The following is a 20756-nucleotide window of genomic DNA, read 5'->3' as shown; positions in this document are numbered from 1 at the left end:
AAAGGAAACCAGCGAACGTTGAACCGTGTTGTGTTGTGCTCCCCCCCCCTTCCTCCACGCCATCTACTGATAAATGGGTTAAGGTGCAGACTCAGTTTTTCTCCCCCTCTGAGCAAGGGTTAAAGTTCCCTTTTTGTGCAGTGTGTGCATTCTTGGCTGCTCAGCAAAGTTCCAACCTGCGCCCTATCTCTCTGCATGGCATTTTTACTATACATACGGTAAAAGTCTCCATCTGGGTTTCCTCTGGATTTCCTCCAGCGCTACAGCTTCCTCGTCAGACTGAAATACAGTGGATGACCTGGGTTCCATATTGTGGTGGTCAGCGCAAAGTAGCCATACAGTAGATCCTGTGTTATTCACAAGACATAATAGCCACCGGCTGCACAGTACGTCAGGGTTCCCCAAATAGTTTTCCCCATGGGCCGAATTATGTCTTGGGTACCAAGCCGAGGGCCACAACATTGCGGGGGGTGACGACGGTGTTCCCGCTACTCCAGCGACAGTTCAGATATACTAGTGTTGTTGCTGCTCTTATACCACCATTATTATAATTATTATGAGACATGCACTCCTTAACGTTGAAGTTGAAACAAAAAAAGTTTAATCTGTATAACAGCAGCTAGTTGACAGACATAATTGCCTTCCTAGTAGTTGACGAGGGGCCGTCAACTACTTAACTAGCTTCAGCTGGGGCACACACACACACACACACACACACACACACACACACACACACACACACACACACACACACACACCTTCCCTCTGCAGTGGCAGTGCTCTGCGTCTGTCTCATTTTGCTCCAAAAGCCCTTGAATATGATTGAAATTTATTAAGGATTAATAATTATGATTATGGTAAGCTTACATTTCATATCGCACTCACCATACCTGTAACTTTCACTACCCCCCCAAAATGACTGGGGTTGGTGGGGGCCGGACAGAACCCCCCGCGGCCGCGGGCCACCTATTGGGGAATCCTGCAGTATGATGTAGGCTACAGTACACACTGTACAGTAACACTGTGCTACACAGTTTTAGTGTTGGGATCCGGAACTAGGGCTGTCACAATTATTACATAATCGTCTAATCGTGATTATTTGACATTATCGCAATTATTTTGTCATAATCGTCATAATCGTGAATGTTGAAAAATTTCAGAAATAGTTGAAATAGCAGATCTACAAGCTCACAACGCGTTGCATCGCGACGCGTTGTGAGCTTGTAGATCGTCTATTTCCACTATCAATGTTATTTTTTAAGTAGTAAGTTGTCAAATATGTCAGTAATGTATTTGTATAGTTAGGTTATGTGTCATATCTACCATATGTACTGTAACTTCAAAGCCTAAAAGCCAAACAGAAATGTAATTATCAACGACAAATACATAATTAAATCGTTAATCACCAATTATTTGAGTGACAATTAATCGTCATGTAAAATGTCATATCGTGACAGCCCTATCCGGAACCGAAGGAACGCAGATCCAACATTGAGGAACCGGTATGTGTCAGACCTGATGTATGGACTTCACGTCTAGGGATGGGACGATAAGCGATATTAGCGTTTATCGTGATAAAAAACACTCACCATAATCGTATCGTGGAGATTTAATTTATCGTGATATCGTCCACCGTCATGCACTGGTATCAATTCACCTTTTATTTGCCGAGCTGCATATCCAGGACCACTTAAACCCTCTATTGGTAAAACTAGAGGTTCGCGGCCCTTCGGGCCGCTCACATCTAGAGATCGCGCCTGCTTCGCAGGCGCTCACAGCTACGTTGCAGCAGTGATCCACCCACATCCATCCATCCATCCATCCACACACACATCCATCCATCCATCCATCCATCCACATCCATCCATCCACATCCATCCATCCATCCATCCATCCATCCATCCATCCATCCATCCATCCACATCCATCCATCCATCCATCCATCCGTACTTTAATGTACTCTACTGTACTCTACTTTACCTTACTGTACTGTACTTTAATGTACTCTACTGTACTCTACTTTACCTTACTGTACTGTACTTTAATGTACTCTACTGTACTCTACTTTACCTTACTGTACTTTGGTGTACTCTACTGTACTCTACTTTACCTTACTGTACTTTGCTGTACTCTACTGTACCTGACTGTACCGTATTGTACTGTACTTTGCTGTACTCTACTGTACCTGACTGTACCGTATTGTACTGTACTCTACTTTACCTTACTGTACTTTGCTTTACTCTACTGTACCTGACTGTACCGTATTGTACTGTACTTTGCTGTACTCTACTGTACCTTGCTGTACCGTATTGTACTGTACTTTGCTGTACTCTACTGTACCTTGCTGTACCGTATTGTACTGTACTTTGCTGTACTCTACTGTACCTTGCTGTACCGTATTGTACTGTACTTTGCTGTACTTTACTGTACTTTGCTGTACCGTATTGTACTGTACTATGCTGTACCTTGCTGTACTGTATCTTACTGTACTACCTTACTGTACTGTACTTTAATGTACTCTACTGTACCTTACTGTACTGTACTTTAATGTACTCTACTGTACCTTACTGTACTGTACTTTAATGTACTCTACTGTACCTTATTATACCTTACTGTACTTTAATGTACTCTACTGTACCTTACTTTACCTTACTGTACTGTACTTTAATGTACTCTACTGTACTCTACTTTACCTTACTGTACTGTACTTTAATGTACTCTACTGTACTCTACTTTACCTTACTGTACTTTGCTGTACTCTACTGTACTCTACTTTACCTTACTGTACTTTGCTGTACTCTACTGTACCTGACTGTACCGTATTGTATCTTACTTCTCTCTCTCTCTTCTCTCTCTCTCCTCTCTCTCTCTCTCTAACCCCCCCCTTCCCTCTTGAAACCCGATACTTTTGTGATGAGAATGACAAATTCACTCTACAGAGGATTGCGCAATAGGTATTGCGAAATAAGCATACAAACACAAACTGTACGGTAAATATGCATTTTGAAAAGATGACACTAAGTGGATTACGTTCAGCATAGCATGCAGTATATATTTCTGTAATAATGGTGACTTCCAACATGACCGAATGTCGGGAACCGCCGAACAAAATCAGTCTTTGGCCGTCTTGAGTTGGTGTTGCTGAGATTTACTTAACTCATTTTGTGCTCCTGAAATTAACGGATTAAAATGTCCAGCGTGCCTCTCGCTTTCTCCATAAGCGGCCAGTCTCTTATTTTGAAGGCCAGAAGTCGATTGCGTAAACACTTCCGGTTTGACGTCATCACGTCATTCACCGGAATCGCTCGTCGTCAACATGCCGTTGTGTAATGGCGGATCGTTGCTTTTCAACATGTGTTTTATTAGCGAGAATCTACTGCCATCCTCCCCTTTGAAAGTGTTGTTTGGAGATAATGGACATTAAAGATGAGATTCCCGTCTGCCTCAATGTTATGGGATTACTATTTTGTGCACGTGGATCCGTGATGATGATGAATCGGCGAGGGCGATTGTGCCAGGACCTTCCGCGCAGCTACAGGGTAGGAGAACCGCCGTTACAGTAATAGAGTACTTTTCACGAGTATACTCGGGATCGGCACCATATGATACTCGAGTATTTTTCACGAGTATTCTCGGGATTGGCTACAAATGAGTTAAATATACATACTTGATACAGTCTTTTTTTCACTCTGTACCAAATCTCTTTGCCAAAAAATAGCCGATCAAACTTGAATTTCAAGACCCAACATAACTCTGAGAGGGTACAAATGGACATGTGGGGTCCATTTGCCATTTACCATTTGTACCCTTTGAGAGTAACAGACTTCTAAGGGTCCATTTTGAACCCCTATAGGAATCGTTGAAGGGAACCGCTATGGAATCGGACTGTTAAGGAATCTGAATGGTTAAATTCCAATAGGATCCCAACCCTACACACTACACAGTGTGACCTGTGTTGTGTAGGGTGTCTTATAACATGCTGTTATAACAGTACCGTTATAACACACCTGGATCCGAGCAGGGGTTCCTGGAGTGGGGAATCAAACGGCTACCACTCATCCAAAGGGGAATCCTTCCCTCTGGGAAAGGGAGATTTTAGGCCTCAGGCCTTCGGGCAGGTCTATCCTGCTACACTTTCTCATTCCACAGATGCCCAAGTTAAGTCCATTGATTTACACAATTCGCATGTAAAATCACTGCAAATTGTCTCTGCAATTGATGGAAATAATGAATGCCACACTCAGTTTGTGCGTGGGTGAGACCGAATCTTTTATTGTCTGAGTGAGAACCTTTTATCAGTCACCTGCATGTTCCCATTTGGGAGCTGCTGTAGAGATGATAGATAGGCTGGCTGTGTGCAATCTCTCGAGACAGAGTCAATGATGGCTACGAAGAGAGACAGACCGAGTGGGTGCCGCCCTTTCTTTGATGTTGGGTTCCCAGATTGGGCTGTGTGTATAATTCAGCACAGACACATCCCATGCTTTTACATCATCAAATGGTTGAGAAACCTTTTGAGCTGTTTTAGTCAGATGTTGACAGCTACACATTTGTTGAGCAGTCCACATAGTAGATCAAAGAACCGTTAGAACTATGGCTAATTGGCCATGTTTGTTTTGTGCGATAACAAGAAATGATGAATGATTAAGGGCTTATCTCAAAAGTCCATAGGACCGCACATGCACGAAAATACTGTATGCACACACACACACACACACACACACACGCACACACACACACACACACACACACACACACACACACACACACACACACACACACACACACACTGTCCACTCTGTGTACTAGTCTGTTGGTGAGATGAGATGAGATTAGATATACTTCATTAATCCCTGAGGGGAAATTGAGGAGAGGTGTTGTTTTTACTGGGATACCAGCATGGTGTCCCAGACAGATTAACTTGTGGGAAAAGGGGCGTGGCCGTAACTTTTTGATTGGTTCGATTAATATTTGCCGGGGCGAGTGGCGTTAGTACCGTCCGCTAGTTATTGCTAAGTTAGAGCTGTCTCTCCCTGTATTACCCTGTAGTGACTCTGTGGCATTCAGCAATGGACTCCCAGTCCTGACGTTGTGAGCCTGGTTACTGAGGCTACTCACTTGTTACTCTTCCTTTTTTATGGGGCGAGGGGTCTTTTCTGCCTTTATTGATTGTACAGTAGGTAGACAGGAAATGGGGAGAGAGACGGGGATTGACATGCAGTAAAGGTCGTCAGGATCGGGACTCGAACCTGCGACGCGCTGTCAGGCATTCATGTGGTATATGCGCCTGGACCACTAGTCCAGTGGACATCCCGCACTCGTTACTTTTCAACACAGCCATTCACAGCTGTAGCCTACACCGACTGTCACATGATAGAAGAGCAGCATAGCTGCAAATATCTATCTATCTACAGCAGGGATGTCAAACTCAAATACACAGTGGGCCAAAATAAACATTAATCTTTAAATGAATAAAGTAAAACATAAATAAAATCAGCTGCAGTATATTCTGTTTTATTAATAGCAAGATAAATGCAAAAAATGCATTATTAAAGCTCACACCACACACACAAGACACACAGGTTTGCCCTTTACATCCATGAACATGTACTCTGCCTCCCACCTGGCTTGAAAACCACTGTTTTCAGAGTTCACCTTTCGTTTAGCTATTTTTGGGGAGAGTTATTGCTGAAAGTTGACCACAGGCGATCCGCTTCCGCTGCTGATGAATAGTGAAGACGCGGGCCCTCGATACGCGCCAATGAACTTACAGTGCTTTGTGGGACTTATAGTATTATGTGGTGCGAGCAATATACCAGCGGGCCAGTTCTAATAGTAATTAAACATCATCCTGCGGGCCAAAGATAATTAATTCAAGGGCCTGATTTGGCCCCCGGGCCTTGAGTTTGAATATATTATCTGCAGTATATATCGATCTGTCTGTCTGTCTGTCTGTCTGTCTGTCTCTATTTACTGTAGCCTATGTATCTAGCTACAGATATATACTGTATATCTATCTACTATATGTAATACACAGATTTACAAATAAGGGTGTCGAAAACGGTGTTCCAGTCAATAACATCTTGGTAATTTGTTCTTGTTAGAATGGGCTCAGGATATAGAAGACTTTGACACACAAACCCAGTGGCCAGGATCAGTTTGTGACATCATGGGCAGGGGCCGTGAGGAGCACATGTGACCAGGAAAAGTGGTGGCATTAAGCTGCTGGCCTGGGGACAGGCGGTGGCCCCTCTGAGGGCCCCTAGTGAAGTGATCAACCCAGTACAGTTGTTTCACTCTACAACAATGGACCTCCTTCACTGAACATTCTGTACTTGACACAAGGCTAGTGTACGGGTGAGATTTGTACCAGAGGAGAGAGGCTCTGTGAATCACACAGTTGTTTTTGGCAAAGTCAGCAAATCAGTTAAAGCTTCTTTGGGGATTAGCGTGGTTATTAATTGGCTATTGGCTCATACTTTGATGATGTAGTTTTTTATTATTTCTTTCAACCAGTGTGTGTACATGATGATAAGTATTTTATTGGAACTTTGAAAGATCCCCTTTGTTAGCCTTTAACCACTGAAGCCCGGCCTACTCAGTGGCGTCAGTTCAGAAAAAGCTAAGGTATGGCAACATGACTGGTGAAAGGCGCGCGTGCAAGACACCAGTCATGTTGCCATACCTTAGCATAAAATTTTGCATTTGTAGTTATTTGACTGTAATTTAACAACATAATAGCCAGCACAGATAGACAAAGAGACATTCATGGATTTATATTTAATTTTAAAAGTAACTTTTATGTTCCCCCCTGGACCCAGGGTATGGCAGCTGCATACCCCTGCCATACCCAATTGACGCCCCTGGGCCTACTGTATGTTACAATGACATTCCCCCGGCCCTATAATGACATGCCAAATGTATGGATGTCATGCCAGGGTTCAAGTGGTTAAATAGCACTGCCTTGTCACCCACTGGGCTTTGGGTTGGTGCACTGGGTTGAGTGCTTGCCTTATGGTTTACATCAGATGATCTACGGGTGGATATGTGTGTGTTACTGAAACCCAGATCGTGCAAGGCATTGTGGGAGTGTTGATTTAGTGGGATATGGAGGATTATAGGGTAAGCAGGGGTAAGGAGCTCAACTCTGCAAACCTCTGCTGCTACTGTAGATTCCATCCACAGTTAATGTTTACAGTATACGTATTGTATTCCTGAAAGGGCGATGTGTGCTTACGATGTTATGTCATACATTTATATGTCACAAGATGTCTTTGAATTTGTACCATATTGTGTGTATGTGTGTGTGTGTGTGTGTGCGCGCGCGTGCGTGTGAGCGCGTGTCTCAGCATTTTTTTACACAGTCTGCAAGTACCCGGGACATACTGTGCGGGCACAGCAAACTGACCTGTTCAGTACACATGACATCTCATGCGTGGCTGAAGAATTCAGACCCCATGTAGTCCACACAAACCAGTGATCCATGAGTTTGCTCTCATGATGGAGGCTTGAGGTTAGCTGGTTCAATCCCAGCAGGCCTTGCTCCCATTGCCCCGCTCTCTGCTCATTGGCTTTGTCATTCCAGCTGCGATAGTGTCTGTGAACAGAGGGCATTATTCATGTCCTCAGGAGGGGGCAAGTCCTAATTGAAATTCCAGGCTTTTCCTCTGGAACGAAACAGAGCTGCCGACACCCACTGTATTATTCCGGTCCTGTCACCTTGAAAGGCCCATCTGGAGACTGGGCCGCGTGCCTCGGCTGCAGAAAAGGACCCAGACCCAAAAAATAGAAAGTGATGCGTGAGATAGAGAGGGATGAATGAAGTAGGGCAGGCAACAGCAAGAATGCCCGTGTTCCTGCTTCTGCAGTTTAATCCAAAGATGGATGCATGGATGGAGTCCACGCTCCATGCATTGCAGATTCAGACCGTTGCGATTATCCTTCGCAACATTCTAATGCTTATGTCGTATGACGTATTCCATACGGAAAATAGTCTACATCTACAAGCTCGCAATGCTTGTGTATGTGTTGTTTTTCAGTACGCAACATCAATCTTACAAAAAAGTACAAACCGAGCATAGAACGGCGTTGTCTTGTCGCGAAACTTTGTTCTGAAGTATCTGAACTGGGCTTAACCCATTTAGGCCTACGATTATTGACTGCTTTAACTATTGAAAAATAGCAGATATACAAGCTCACAGCGCGGCACCGAGTGCCGCGCTGCGAGCTTGTAGATCTGCTATTTTTGAAAAATCATGATTTTTTTTTTGCAAGTCTTTGAATATATCTACTTAAAACCTAACATTTGTAACTTTAATATTTGCTTCTGGGTGGTCCCTGGAACAACAGATTTTGAGATATTTTGGGGGCCCTTGACATGAAAAAGTTTGAGAACAGCATGATTTAGAGGAAGGATTTGGAAGTCGGGTCAAAGATCGGGTCAAATATATTCAAAGACTTGCACTCATTTTCACGATTTTTCAAAAATTGCAGATCTACAAGCAATAGTTAAAGCATAAAATAATGGTTAAAGTGGTTCAAATCTAACGCGACTCGGGCGCGTTCCAGGTATCTGAGAGTTAAAGGGCTGAAGTGGCTCTGGTTGCTGCCAGCCAGCGTGGCGTGCATGCTAATCACTGGCTGAATGAATCGGTGCCATTCTGATAGAGGAGGAATGAGTACAAGGAAGCTCTTTCTACTTCAACGCCCCAGAAGCCCACTGCCTCGCTGCACTGAATAACAACAACTATAGACACAGATTTATCTCTGATTCTTCTGAATTTTGTCTTAAATGTAAATAATGTTGAGTTGTGTGCCATGTTTAGTATTGACCCACATTCTGTGTGTCTGCTTAATTGAAAGATTAGGTCATTTGGAATAAGGCTGGTACAATTAAATCCCCCAAGTTTTAATTTCATACACAACAATTCTCTAGGACAGTTGGCTGTCTCTATTAGACAGAGAGTGCTAGATCCGACATTTTATTCACAATGGTATTTATTTTAGAAATAAAACTGTCGAAAGATGACGCCTGAGTTTTTCATCATAAAGTCAATCTATTTCCCCCCGTCATTTTAATGTCCTTTATAGCAGGGGTCTTCAATAGGGGGTCCGGGACCCCTTGGGGGCCCTAGGAGTTACTACAGGGGGTCCTCCAAATCTTTGTGTACTAGAAACCCTTTTTCTCCTTTTTTATATTAACCACTTGACCCCTAATGTCCATATTCTGAGAACTTTAGACACAATTTCGGCTAAGAGCTTTGGTGTTGAGGGGAAAAAGAGCAGATTAAGTACAGAGTGAAAGCTCAAGTTTATTAAGTATTGACGGTTCAAGTGGTTAAATATCTGAAAACACAAATTGACATGAATCCAAAATACACTGACGGTTGTGCTGTCAAACGATGACACTATATGGAATCTATGAAAAGGTTGTGGGGGTCCCTGCTTCATCTCTCTCTCAAGGGGTCCTTGGCCTGAAAATGTTGAAGACCCCTGCTTTATAGAATAACCATGACCTTTTCCCCTCTGCCTTGTGTTCTTTCTGCCAGGAATCGAGCTGTGTCTTCCAGGATGGCGGTTCTCCATGACCATGGTGGCCAGTTTTGTGGTCTTGGGTGGGCAGCTGGCCATGCCAGGCGTGGCGTACTTCTGTCGCGACTGGCAGGTTCTGCAGGCTGTCATCATCTGCCCACTGCTGCTTATGCTGTCCTACATCTGGTGAGGGGAAAGGGATCCTGTCTGCCACACACTAGCACGGAACCGTCATATAATGGCTTTCCATGAATATTTGAACATTTAAAGGCCCCTTTTTAACAGCGCGTCTCCTTTAGAGGCTATAAAGAGGGTCTGTCCATCTGCGTGTGTGTGTCCATTTGTCTGGAGCTCATTTCGGAAACTGCTGAACCGATCAGTGCCAAACTAGTTGTGCGCACTGCCACATGCCTGCCTGCCGATCAATTAAGTCTGGCACTGCGCTATTTGGAGCTATTGTCCAATACTGTTGGTCAACTCACTGAGGAGAAAAATAGATGAGGGTTAGGGTTACATCAGAGTCTTAGCTGTGTGAGAGTTCACAAAAATCTACTTCCTCACTCTCTTTATATGCCAATGGTCAATGCCCAAGTGCAAGTTCAGATCGAATGGCTGAGGACAGAAGGAAGGTACATTTTGTGATTCAGTGAAACATTTAGCATATACTGTAATGACATGCCCAAAATAGGAATGCATTGCAAGTGTGAACTGTGAAGTGCTTAGGTCTAGGTTTGCCTGTGGGTTTTATAAACTACTTGTTGGGAACACATGCCCCTCTGGTTAAGCAATAACTGTCATACGTATATGCTACGGTTTATGGAGATCCCGAACACTGATCCGACCATATGTGGGGATTTGCCTATTTTAAGAGACCCGTAGAGCTGGCCGACTTCATACCGGGCACCGCAATCCCGCCGGGTTCTCTGCGATAAGTTTGAAGTTGATCGGTTGGCCGGTTCTCAAGGTGAGCAAAGGACAGACACACAGATACGCACACAGAGATTTGGTGCATAAATAATTGGATATGTAATTATGTATCTATTAAAACGTTGCATTTAATCCATTGGAACACAGGTGATCTGTTCCATTACCTGAAAAGTAACGTTTTACAAGGTTTCTGCCCGACAGCAACGATATACAGTAGCTACAGTAAGCATCCGCAGAATGTCAGGCTCCTCAAGGGCATTTCCAGCAGCGTATTCCCAGCAGTAATAGGTTTAATACCTTATCGTTAAGTCGTCTCCAATGACCTCTACTATTACAGCAGTCTATTTTGGTAAGATTCAAGCACTAAACACTCATTTATTAACCTCCATTTACCCTGCCATGACACACATTACGCTAATATAGTCCACTCCACTACGGCCGGCCTCGCAGGCAGCAGGGATTTGTCCCTGCCTTGTAGTATCGCAAAGCATGTCCGTGATGCATCTGGACAACAAAAGTGCTTTCCATTCAGAAGAAATGTAAACTATTTCAAGGCCCCCTGTCGGGTACAATATTGCTGACACGATGCACTTAGCAGTATTAGCTTTTTCACAAAGTGAGGGATTCTTATCAGATATATTGAGATTTGAGTCGGGCTCCCGTTTCATGTCTGTGATGAAAGCAAGGAGTCATTTAATTTATACTCAAGTGTCCATTTCTTATTAACCACACTTACTTGAACCCCAGCTTCCATATTCTGCCAAAAATAGCCGATCTACAAGGATATTTTTGTCGAAGAGATTTGGTGTACACTGAAAAGACTCGGGTCCAGTTTAGTAAGTGTAGAGCAGTGGTTCCCAAACGTTTTAGCTCAAGACCCAAAAGTGAAATTAGACGTTTGCCCGGGACCCAAACTAGTGAAAACAGCAGATCTACTGTACAAGCTCACAACGCGGTGCGAAGCCACGCTGCAAGTGCCACGCTGCAAGCTTGTAGATCTGCTATTTTAGAAAAATCGTGAACATTTGAATTTTGACCCGATTTTGACCCGATTCTTCTAAATCCTTCTAAGGTTTTTTGAATTTCTACGTCAATTTCTACATCAATGGTTCTCAAACTCTTTCATGTCAAGGACCCCTAGAATTATATGTATTTGGCCGCTGACCCCCTTCTCAAAATATTTTGTATCAGGGACCCCCCCAGAACAAATATTTGAGTTACAAATGTTCACTTTAAAAATTAGATATTCAAAGATTTGCACACATTTTCATGATTTTTCAAAAATGGCAGATCTACAAGCTCGCAGCCATCTGCTATTTTTCAGTAGTTAAAAGCATTGAGTAATTCTAGGCCTAATTAACAAAGAGCTGTTCTGTGGTCTTCTCAGGATCTTCCCTGAGTCACTGCGGTGGCTGTTGGCCACGCAGCAGTACTGCCGCTCCAAGTGGATCATGGGCTATATCGCTAAGAAGAACCAGGCCAACGTGGATCTGGACGTCGATCAGATCCTTACAGGTAATGGAAGCACACAGATTGTCACAGAGTCAATATTACGTTATCACTAATATTTTGTGGGTTGTGATTGCCTATCTTCATTTTAACATTCAGGTCGCAGTTACTATCAAAACCTCCACGGGCTGTCTGTCCTTTAGTCAGTCTGTCAGTCACGTCACACATTTGCCCCTACTCTTATCTCCGGCACCGTTGCCCCTATCCATGCCAAACTTTGCACACACACTCCTTGGCTGGCAAGTCACAACCTCCGCCCCTGTTTTCTCACATGGCCCTCTTCTAGCGCCACCATCAGGCAGATTTTTGCTAAACACATTTTTGGACACTGCTCTACAGATTTTGGCGACGTGACGGTCGCTTATCTCCCGATTTTCTTTTTTTTAGATTTGTTTTTGGGCTTTTATGCCTTTATTGGATAGGACAGTAGACTGAAATGGGGGGAGAGACGGGGAGTGACATGCAGAAAAGGTTGTCCGGATCGGGAATCGAACAGGTGACGCCGTCAGGCATCAATGCCTATGTGGTATGCGCCTGGAACAGTAGGCCAGCGGACGCCCGTCTTACTGGTTTTCATAGCATTTATAAACATTCATTCATTTTGTGCCTGTCATTCATTTTACAATTAATTGAATTAAATTCCAATGCAATGAAAATGGACAATAACATTTATAGAGACTACAATACTTAAACCAAATAAAGGCTGTAATGAAACAAAACAAGTATATTGTGTAAAACCAAGCTATAGATAGTGAAGTTGTATGCAGTTTAGTTGCGCTCTTGGCAAAAGAATTATAATAATTGCATTGACCAGACATCCTGCTGTGGGCAGGTTTAGCGTGAACAGTTGCACACAAACCTCCGTGCACAATAATGCGCGTGAGCGACACTTTTTTTGGTGGGTTCCCAGCATAACTCCACAGGGACTGGTGGGTGGTAAACCTGTGAGCCTTCGGCCAGTCATTTGTCATTATTGCCATGAGTTGATAGAGTGCGCAGAGACGTTTACAGACTGCAGAACATGAGTCCTCCACATGGATTCATACAGGAACGTGCAGAGAATGTTAGAGAGGCAGGGGCTGAAATGTCTAAAAGGGCCTTTTGGTGAAAATATTGAAAATGGCAGACCTCCAAGCTCACAACGTGTCACGCTGCGACGCGGTGTGAGCTTGGAGGTCGGCTATTTTCAATACTTGATACCACCCAGTGACCCTAAACTAAGCATAAAAAAGGCAATACTGGAGATGTGGCGTACGGCAAGGATTTCTACTCAGTGAGGGCAATTCTTTCAACATAAGATGATGCATTCAAGTTCAAGAGAGTTTGGACATGGCAATCCTCTTGAATGCTGCCTTCAGGTATGGCATGGAAAGATGGCATTTGCATTTCTTTCACCATAGTAAAAACTGCATTCATGGCCTGGAGAGGGCACTTTTTTACAGACGGATAAAAAGGCAGGGGCTCAAGCCCCCATTCATGTCTATGTGTGCCTGGATTCACAGTTGTAGTTATCAGCCAGTGATTCTCTGCCCTTTACATTTCAACGCCACCCCACTTTGATAGGCACACAATCTATTTTTAATCCCTGGGACCTAAACTGTAACATACCCAGTGCTTGAGAGTGTACAAAAGGAACGGAATGGACCCTTACGCGTCCATTCGGTTCCATTTTTACAGTCTCAGAGTTGCACCCATAAGGGTCCATTTGGACCCTTGGACCCTGGTGGTTCAGGGACCCGATTTTTAGAAACGGTTATCAAAGCCATTAAAGTAATATCCACTAGTCAAGTTGTTTGTCCTCTTTATGAGGAGAGCGGACATAACTATGTTGTTTTCAGAGGACATCGTTGAGTGCCCTATTGCACTGTAACTTCTATTAGTCATGTTTACTTACAGTACTACAGTGCAGTGCACTTTCTTTGTCTGGTGTTGCTTACATTGGCATCGTTCAGTCACAACACCTGCACGTAAATCAGCAGTGCATATGCAGATTCTCAAGCACCCGGTGACTCTGTGCTGATGTAGCGTTTCAGAAAACTGCGTTGCCTTGGACATTTTACTTGCCCTCTCCTGCCTAATACAGTAGCTGGCTGTCGCCAAGCCTTTTAAGTGAAATTACTTGATGAAAATAGCTACACACACACACACACACACACACACACACACACACACACACACACACACACACACACACACACACACACACACACACACACACACACTGTGTTGTTCTGTACCGAATGAGCAGCATAGTGATTCATCTGCACATAACAATGTCAAAGTAGACATAAAGGGAAACAGCCCACAGTGTACACGGCGACTGTAGATGTAAGCTCTAGAAAGTCTTGAATTATTAAAATGCCCTTTGGGAGGATTAGTCTGATAGCGTCTGTATTTTCCTTGGCCCGATTTCATCAGAAATAATAACCAGGATATGGCCAGGGAGAAAATGTTGTGCAGTGATGGGGATCAGCAGGCACACATGTCTGGCAGCATCAGAATGCAGGGGTTAGTTTCCTCGGCAACACCGCTTCCTACCCCCCAAAAAAAACATCCAAGATGCCTCGTTCCCTCCCGCGTCACCCGCAGTTTCGGGGCGTTGTCCTGACAGCACATTCCTCCTTCTATTCACTGTCTCATCAGTCCTCGCATACCAGATGGCATCTTCCCCGGATGTTGTTGTACCTGTCATTCCATGCATCATCTCTCGAGGACTTCCTCCCCTCGTTGACTGAGGAGATGAGTCACGTGTAGACAGTGACACACGTCTCTTGTTTTCTGTTTCGTCTCTTGCAGAGCTGCAGAGGAGCCTCCAAAAGAAACCCAAAAAAACCTGCATAGTGAAAATGGTCGGGACGAGGAACCTGTGGAAGAACATTGTGGTGCTCTGCGTCAACTCGTGAGTAGTTCATGCAGTGTGATGAAATCGCATAATTTATGAACCTTTACGTGTGTTTTTCACCATGCTGTGGTCTTTGGGACGTGTGTGTGTGTGTGTTTGCAGTGTTGTGCCTGAACGCGTTCAATGAACGATCGTTCAATGAACGATCACTCATGAACTCATCATATATGAATTGAACTTACTGTATTTCCGCTAAATGAACGTTATCGTTGGAGCGCGTTCATTCTGGCGTTGTGAACGACGCTCGTTCATCTTGTTCGCGCTGCGCCCAGTCGCACGTCGCCTCGACTTTCTTTGCATTCACTTTGAAGCGCGGTGTGTGCGTCGCCTCCTCGTCCGTCTCCCAATTAAAGCCTGACTTAGACTTGGTCGTACGGCGTGTTGCATGCCGAAAATAGGTGATCTGCAAGCTCACAACACGTCGCATCCACGACACGTTGTGATCTTGCAGATCAGCTATTTTCACCACATGGAAACTCTCAGGATGTGGGACGTTAAAAAACCTTTGCCTTCACAATAAAAGCTTATCAGCTTTATGACAAGACAGAAGCAACGTGGGACATTCGGTGGCAAAGGGGTGCAGGAAGAGTGGGCACCTGAACATTGTGGGCACCTTAATGTTAAATTGGATGAAATAATTGCTGTGTGTGGTTCTATAATGGGTTGGGTCAATAATGTTGACAAATGATAGCCCGCCGCAACGTATTGAAAATAATAATAATAATAAAATAACTAAACTAGTTCATTTTTGGAACCAAGAACTTTTAGTTAAAAATGTTGAATTATGAACTATGAACTGAACTAATTCATGTAGAATGTGAACCTTCCCAACACTGTGTGTGGGTGTGTGCCAAGGAGGTGCCAGTCAGATGTGTATGGTTTTCCAAGTCCAAGATGATACTATTGACTTGGGAGCTTGATACTCTATTGATCAGTAGAACCTCTCCACTTGTATCCAGCAGCTGTCTGTCTGTCTGTCTGTCTGTCTGTCTGTCTGTCTGTCTGTCTGTCTGTCTGTCCATATGGCTGTTGCTCTCCCCACTTATCTGAAGCATTACTGTATCTCTCTTCTCCTCCCCCCCCCCCCCCCCCCCCCCCCCCCCACCTTAGACCTCATCCTTAGTTCCACAGATACAATGTTGACTCTGCCTCAGTGCATGGTGTCCCTGACTCCCTAACTCACCATGAATTATACATGAGCTCTGTTCTCGTGGAACAGTAGATAGATACACACAGAGTGTGTGTGTGTGTGTGTGCGTGCGCGCGGGCGCTCGTGTCTAAGGAACGGATGAAAACAAAGAGATAAACATAGAATTGTTTCTCCTCTTCCTCTCTCTTCCGTTCCCAGCCACGGTATCTTCATCCTTCATCTTGTATCCCTCCTCTTCTCTTGCATTCTTTCTCTTGTTCTTGCTCATCTTTTTCTTTCTTTCTTTCCTTATTTCTCCCCCCCTCCCCCTATCCTTCTCTCACTGTTCTCCCTTCACATTTCCATCTTCCCTTCCCACGACCCACGCTCCCTCATCTTCCTGCACATCCCCTATGACACACACTGTCCAAATCATTCACCTTAATGACACGTTGGATTGTCACTGTGTATACACTCCTCTCCCTGGCTGTCACATTTTATATTCTTATTCCGTGCTCCTTACTATTCTCTACATTCTCCGCAGCCAGGGGTGTCACAAAGGGGGGGGTGGGACTGAGTTACTAGGGCCCAAGGTGGAGTGGGCCTTAATTATTTTATACTTTAGCTATTGAAAAATAACAGATATACAAGCTAACTGCGAGCTTGTAGATCTGCTATTTTTGAAAAGTCGTGAAAATGCGTGCAAATCTTTGAATATATGTATTTTTCTAATTTTGATTCTGGGGGGGTCCCTGGAACTAAATATATTGAGATGAGGGTCCGTGGCCAAATACATATCATTTTGGGGGTCCTTCACTTGAAAAGGTTTGAGCACCGCTGACATAGAAACATAGGTTTTTCAAAAAACCTTAGAAGGATTTGAAATACCGGTATTCAAAAATAGCAGATCTACAGGCTCACAGCGCGGCACCGTGAGCTTGTATATCTGCTATTTTTCAATAGTTAAAGCACAAAATAATGCATAATAATGCGTTCCCAGTCTAAATGGGTTAAACCTCCTCCCCCTATGAAGAACATTCATGGAGGGCCCGCAGTGAATCCTTTTACCCAGGGCCCATAATTTTGGTGCGACACCCCTCTCCCCAGCCATACTTATTCTCTCTTTCTGTGTGTGTGTGTGTGTGTGTGTGTGTGTGTGTGTGTGTGTGTGTGTGTGTGTGTGTGTGTGTGTGTGTGTGTGTGTGTGTGTGTGTGTGTGTGTGTGTGTGTGTGTGTGTGTGTGTGTGTGTGTGTGTGTGTGTGTGTGTGTGTGTGTGCGTGCGTGCGTGCGCCTGTGCGTGTGTGTGTGTGCGTGCAGGCTGACAGGCTATGGGATCCACCACTGCTTCGCTCGCAGCATGATGGACCTGGAGGTGGAGGAGCTCCAGAGCAACACCATGTTCAATAACTTCTATGCTGACTACTACACCATGGCGGGCATCGGCGTGGCGTCCCTGCTGGCTCTGTGCCCGGCGGTGGGCCTGATGGGCCGGCGGGGGGGTCTGCTCATGTTCATGATCATCACCGCGCTGGCATCCCTGCTGCAGCTGGGCCTCCTCAATTGTGAGTGGAATCGCTTGTGACCAAAGTGGAGAAAGAAGTACTCATAGGGGCGTCACAAGGGGGGGGGGGGGAGTGGGACTGAGTTACTAGGGCCCAAGGTGGAGGGGGCCTTAATTATTTTATACTTTAGCTACGGTGCCGCGCTGCGAGCTTGTAGATCTGCTATTTTTGAAAAGTCGTGAAAATGTGTGCATATCTTTGAATCCTATTTTTTTTTTTTAAGCGAACATTTGTTACTCAAATTTTAATTCTGGCAGGTCCCTGGAACTAAATATTTTGAGATGGGGGTGTTGTGGACAAATACGTATCATTTTGGGGGTCCTTCACATGAAAAGATTTGGGCACCACTGACATAGAAACATAGGTTTTTAAAAAAAACTTAGAAGGATTTGAAATATTCAAAGACTTGCACAAGATTTCTCAAAAATAGCAGATCTACAAGCTCACAAGACAACGCTATATAAATAAAAATACATTTAAACAATAGTGAAGATCTACTATCTGTCATGTATTGTGAGCTTGTAAAGCTGCAATGTTATCAATCGCCATGGAAATACAACATTTCTGTTAATTTAATCCATCTGTTTTTGACAGATGAATAGAAATATGATATGTCTTTACGCAGATGAAAGGAAACCATTCTCACGATTAAGCAAAAATAATTGCGATTAGCTCAAGCAACTGGGATCAGGCGATTATGTAATAGTTGTGACAAGGCCTACGCAACACGTGCAAACACAAACAGGCTTCTTGTGTTCTATAATACCAAGGGCCAAATTTGACCTCCATGCATGGCATGAATGAGCACATTATATTATGTGACCCTCATATCAGTCCTTAGATTAGAGACGTGTCTTCACTCGCATTTGAGTCCAATGTCTCTCCCACAGAACGCTCCAAACACCCACATTCATTCCAGTGACTTGAACCTACAATATGCCAACATTACACTGTAAAGTCCAGAGTGTTAATTCAACTCTGAGCGTGTCATTTGATAAACCGAGCGTGTAATTTAACTCTGAGCGTGTACAACTGGAACCAAATGGACCCTTACGGAGTCCATTTGGTTCCATTTTGTACACGTTCAGAGTTAAATAGACACACTGAGTGCTTAAAAACCCCATTGTTGATTGCTACGAAACAAGGGTCAGAATTGCGGTGCCTTTTACAGTTGTTGTGCCGCGACAGGCTTTTGCGTAATTATGTGATTACACGCTGCCTTGCTGTCAATGTGTAGGAAGGCAATTCAAGATCATCAGAATGGTACACTACAAGCCATTCCATTCACTTTGTGAACAAAGTCACTCTTAATTAATGTTTAACAAGAGTTTACACATGAAGGTTACGCTTGTGTGTTTTCATGTTCTCTTTGAAGTGCTTTGCTTGCCGTGCTGAAAAGGTTTTTCTGTGTGTGTGTGTGTGTGTGTGTGTGTGTGTGTGTGTGTGTGTGTGTGTGTGTGTGTGTGTGTGTGTGTGTGTGTGTGTGTGTGTGTGTGTGTGTGTGTGTGTGTGTGTGTGTGTGTGTGTGTGTGTGTGTGTGTGTGTGTGTGTGTGTGCGCGCGCAAGCGTGCGTGCGCATGTTTTTTTTTCTTTCGCTCTTTTGATGTTTTTTTTTTACCTATTAGTTCAGCTCTGTTGTGACAATTTGGTGGTATTACATACATATTGTTTTCTTCCTAGGTGACAATGACTAATCCATTTTCCTTTTCCATCTTTAATTCCTCCCCAGTGCTGGGGAAATACAGCCACCACCTGAATATAGGTAGGATCCTCTCTTTGTTTTGAATTCTGAATTGAATACTTTGTTAAACAGAAATGCAAACTGCACAAGTACAAAGTGTAGTAGTGATACACAGTGATAACACCAAAAAGGTAATTGCGATCTTGTGTCCATTGGGGTCCTACTGTATGTATTAAATTCATAATTATGACATAAAGAATTACACCAAAATCTAATATCGTCACAAATATAAAACTATATATACAGAGTAGTAGTGTGTGTATTATATTCAGTTCTAAGCTCAGTCCGCACCATTGTGTTAGATGAGGTTCATTGAGTTTGGGAAGGATCCAAAATATATTGCCCCAAAATCACCCCTATATCAATATGAAAATTGTGAATACTCAATCACGCTTGCTCCACTTTTTCTTTCCTTTTTATTATTTTTATTTGTATTATTTTTTTGACTCAATACAGTTGTCATGGCAGTGTCTTCAACAGGGGGTCCTCAGAGTTACTACAGGGGCCCTCCAAATCTTTGTGTGATAGAAACTTTTTTCTCCTTTTCTATATTAACCACTTGAATCCTAGCGCCATATTCTGAGAACTTTAGCCAAAAATAGCAGATCTACAAGCTCACAACGCCTCGCTGTGAGCTTGTAGATTGGCTATTTTCGGCAAAGAGATTTGGTGTAGAGGGAAAAAGAATGTCAAGTTTATTAAGTATTGTATTATTTTTTTGACTCAATACAGTTGTCATGGCAGTGTCCCAGTATGAAACTGGGAAAAAACAGACAGAAAAAAGAGATACAAGCAAGAATTTTTAAAATAGTAAACCGGGATTCGGTATACAGTACCACCAACCAAAAGGAGATTAAAGCTGGACTCACACGGATGGATTTTTAAATTCTTAAATGATTTTGAAATCTGGTAGCATCACGCACTACAGGATAATCTTGTTAGATTCTCTTATCAGATCATCTTAAACATGCACGCGCTACATTATTTTTGAAAAAGATGAGGCATCACGTCACAACAGGATTTCTATTAAGGGTTATTTTCCGACCCCAAATCACCGATTATCTTTTAGTGTGAGTCTAGCTTTAGGATCCTTGCTTGGCCCGCTGCACTTGGACTGTATGAGCTATTAACAGGTCTAAGTATACAATTTACATAAACATAAGTCTATGAGTCAACACTGTCAGTAGCTCTCGTGCACATCCGGGTGGAGGTGCGGGTAGGCAAGATACTGTACACAGGAACAGAAAACCTCCCACTGCTTCTCTCAGGAAGAGTCTATGATTGTATAGTATATCACTGTCGGGCAGAAACCTTGTATCTCCAAGTTTCAAATGTGTAAGTTTTTTCGTAAAGTAAAGCCCTCCTTCATCATACAAGGCCGTCGCACAAAACTAGTGAAAACAGCAGATCTACGAGCACACAACGCCTTGCGGTGCGAGGCGTTGTGTGCTTGT

The 20756-nt window shown here is 43.6% G+C and overlaps 1 protein-coding gene across 1 annotated transcript in view; it reads left to right on the top strand.

Annotated features, from left to right (window-relative positions):
* The window catches only part of LOC308286198 (solute carrier family 22 member 23-like), a 63531-nt gene that overhangs the window by 32680 nt on the left and 10095 nt on the right, over window positions 1–20756 (top strand). Inside the window, exons 4-8 of the mRNA XM_080727157.1 lie at window positions 9549–9717; window positions 11846–11973; window positions 14764–14866; window positions 17317–17561; window positions 19291–19323. Of these exons, the coding sequence (XP_080583283.1) occupies window positions 9549–9717; window positions 11846–11973; window positions 14764–14866; window positions 17317–17561; window positions 19291–19323 (678 nt within the window). The remainder of the gene's footprint in view (window positions 1–9548; window positions 9718–11845; window positions 11974–14763; window positions 14867–17316; window positions 17562–19290; window positions 19324–20756) is intronic.

This window comes from Nannobrachium achirus, assembly GCF_963921795.1.
Source record: "Nannobrachium achirus genome assembly, chromosome: 5".
NCBI lineage: Eukaryota > Metazoa > Chordata > Actinopteri > Myctophiformes > Myctophidae > Nannobrachium > Nannobrachium achirus.
The sequence above is the reverse complement of the archived record's forward strand: the minus strand, read 5'-3'. Positions and strand labels throughout refer to the sequence as shown.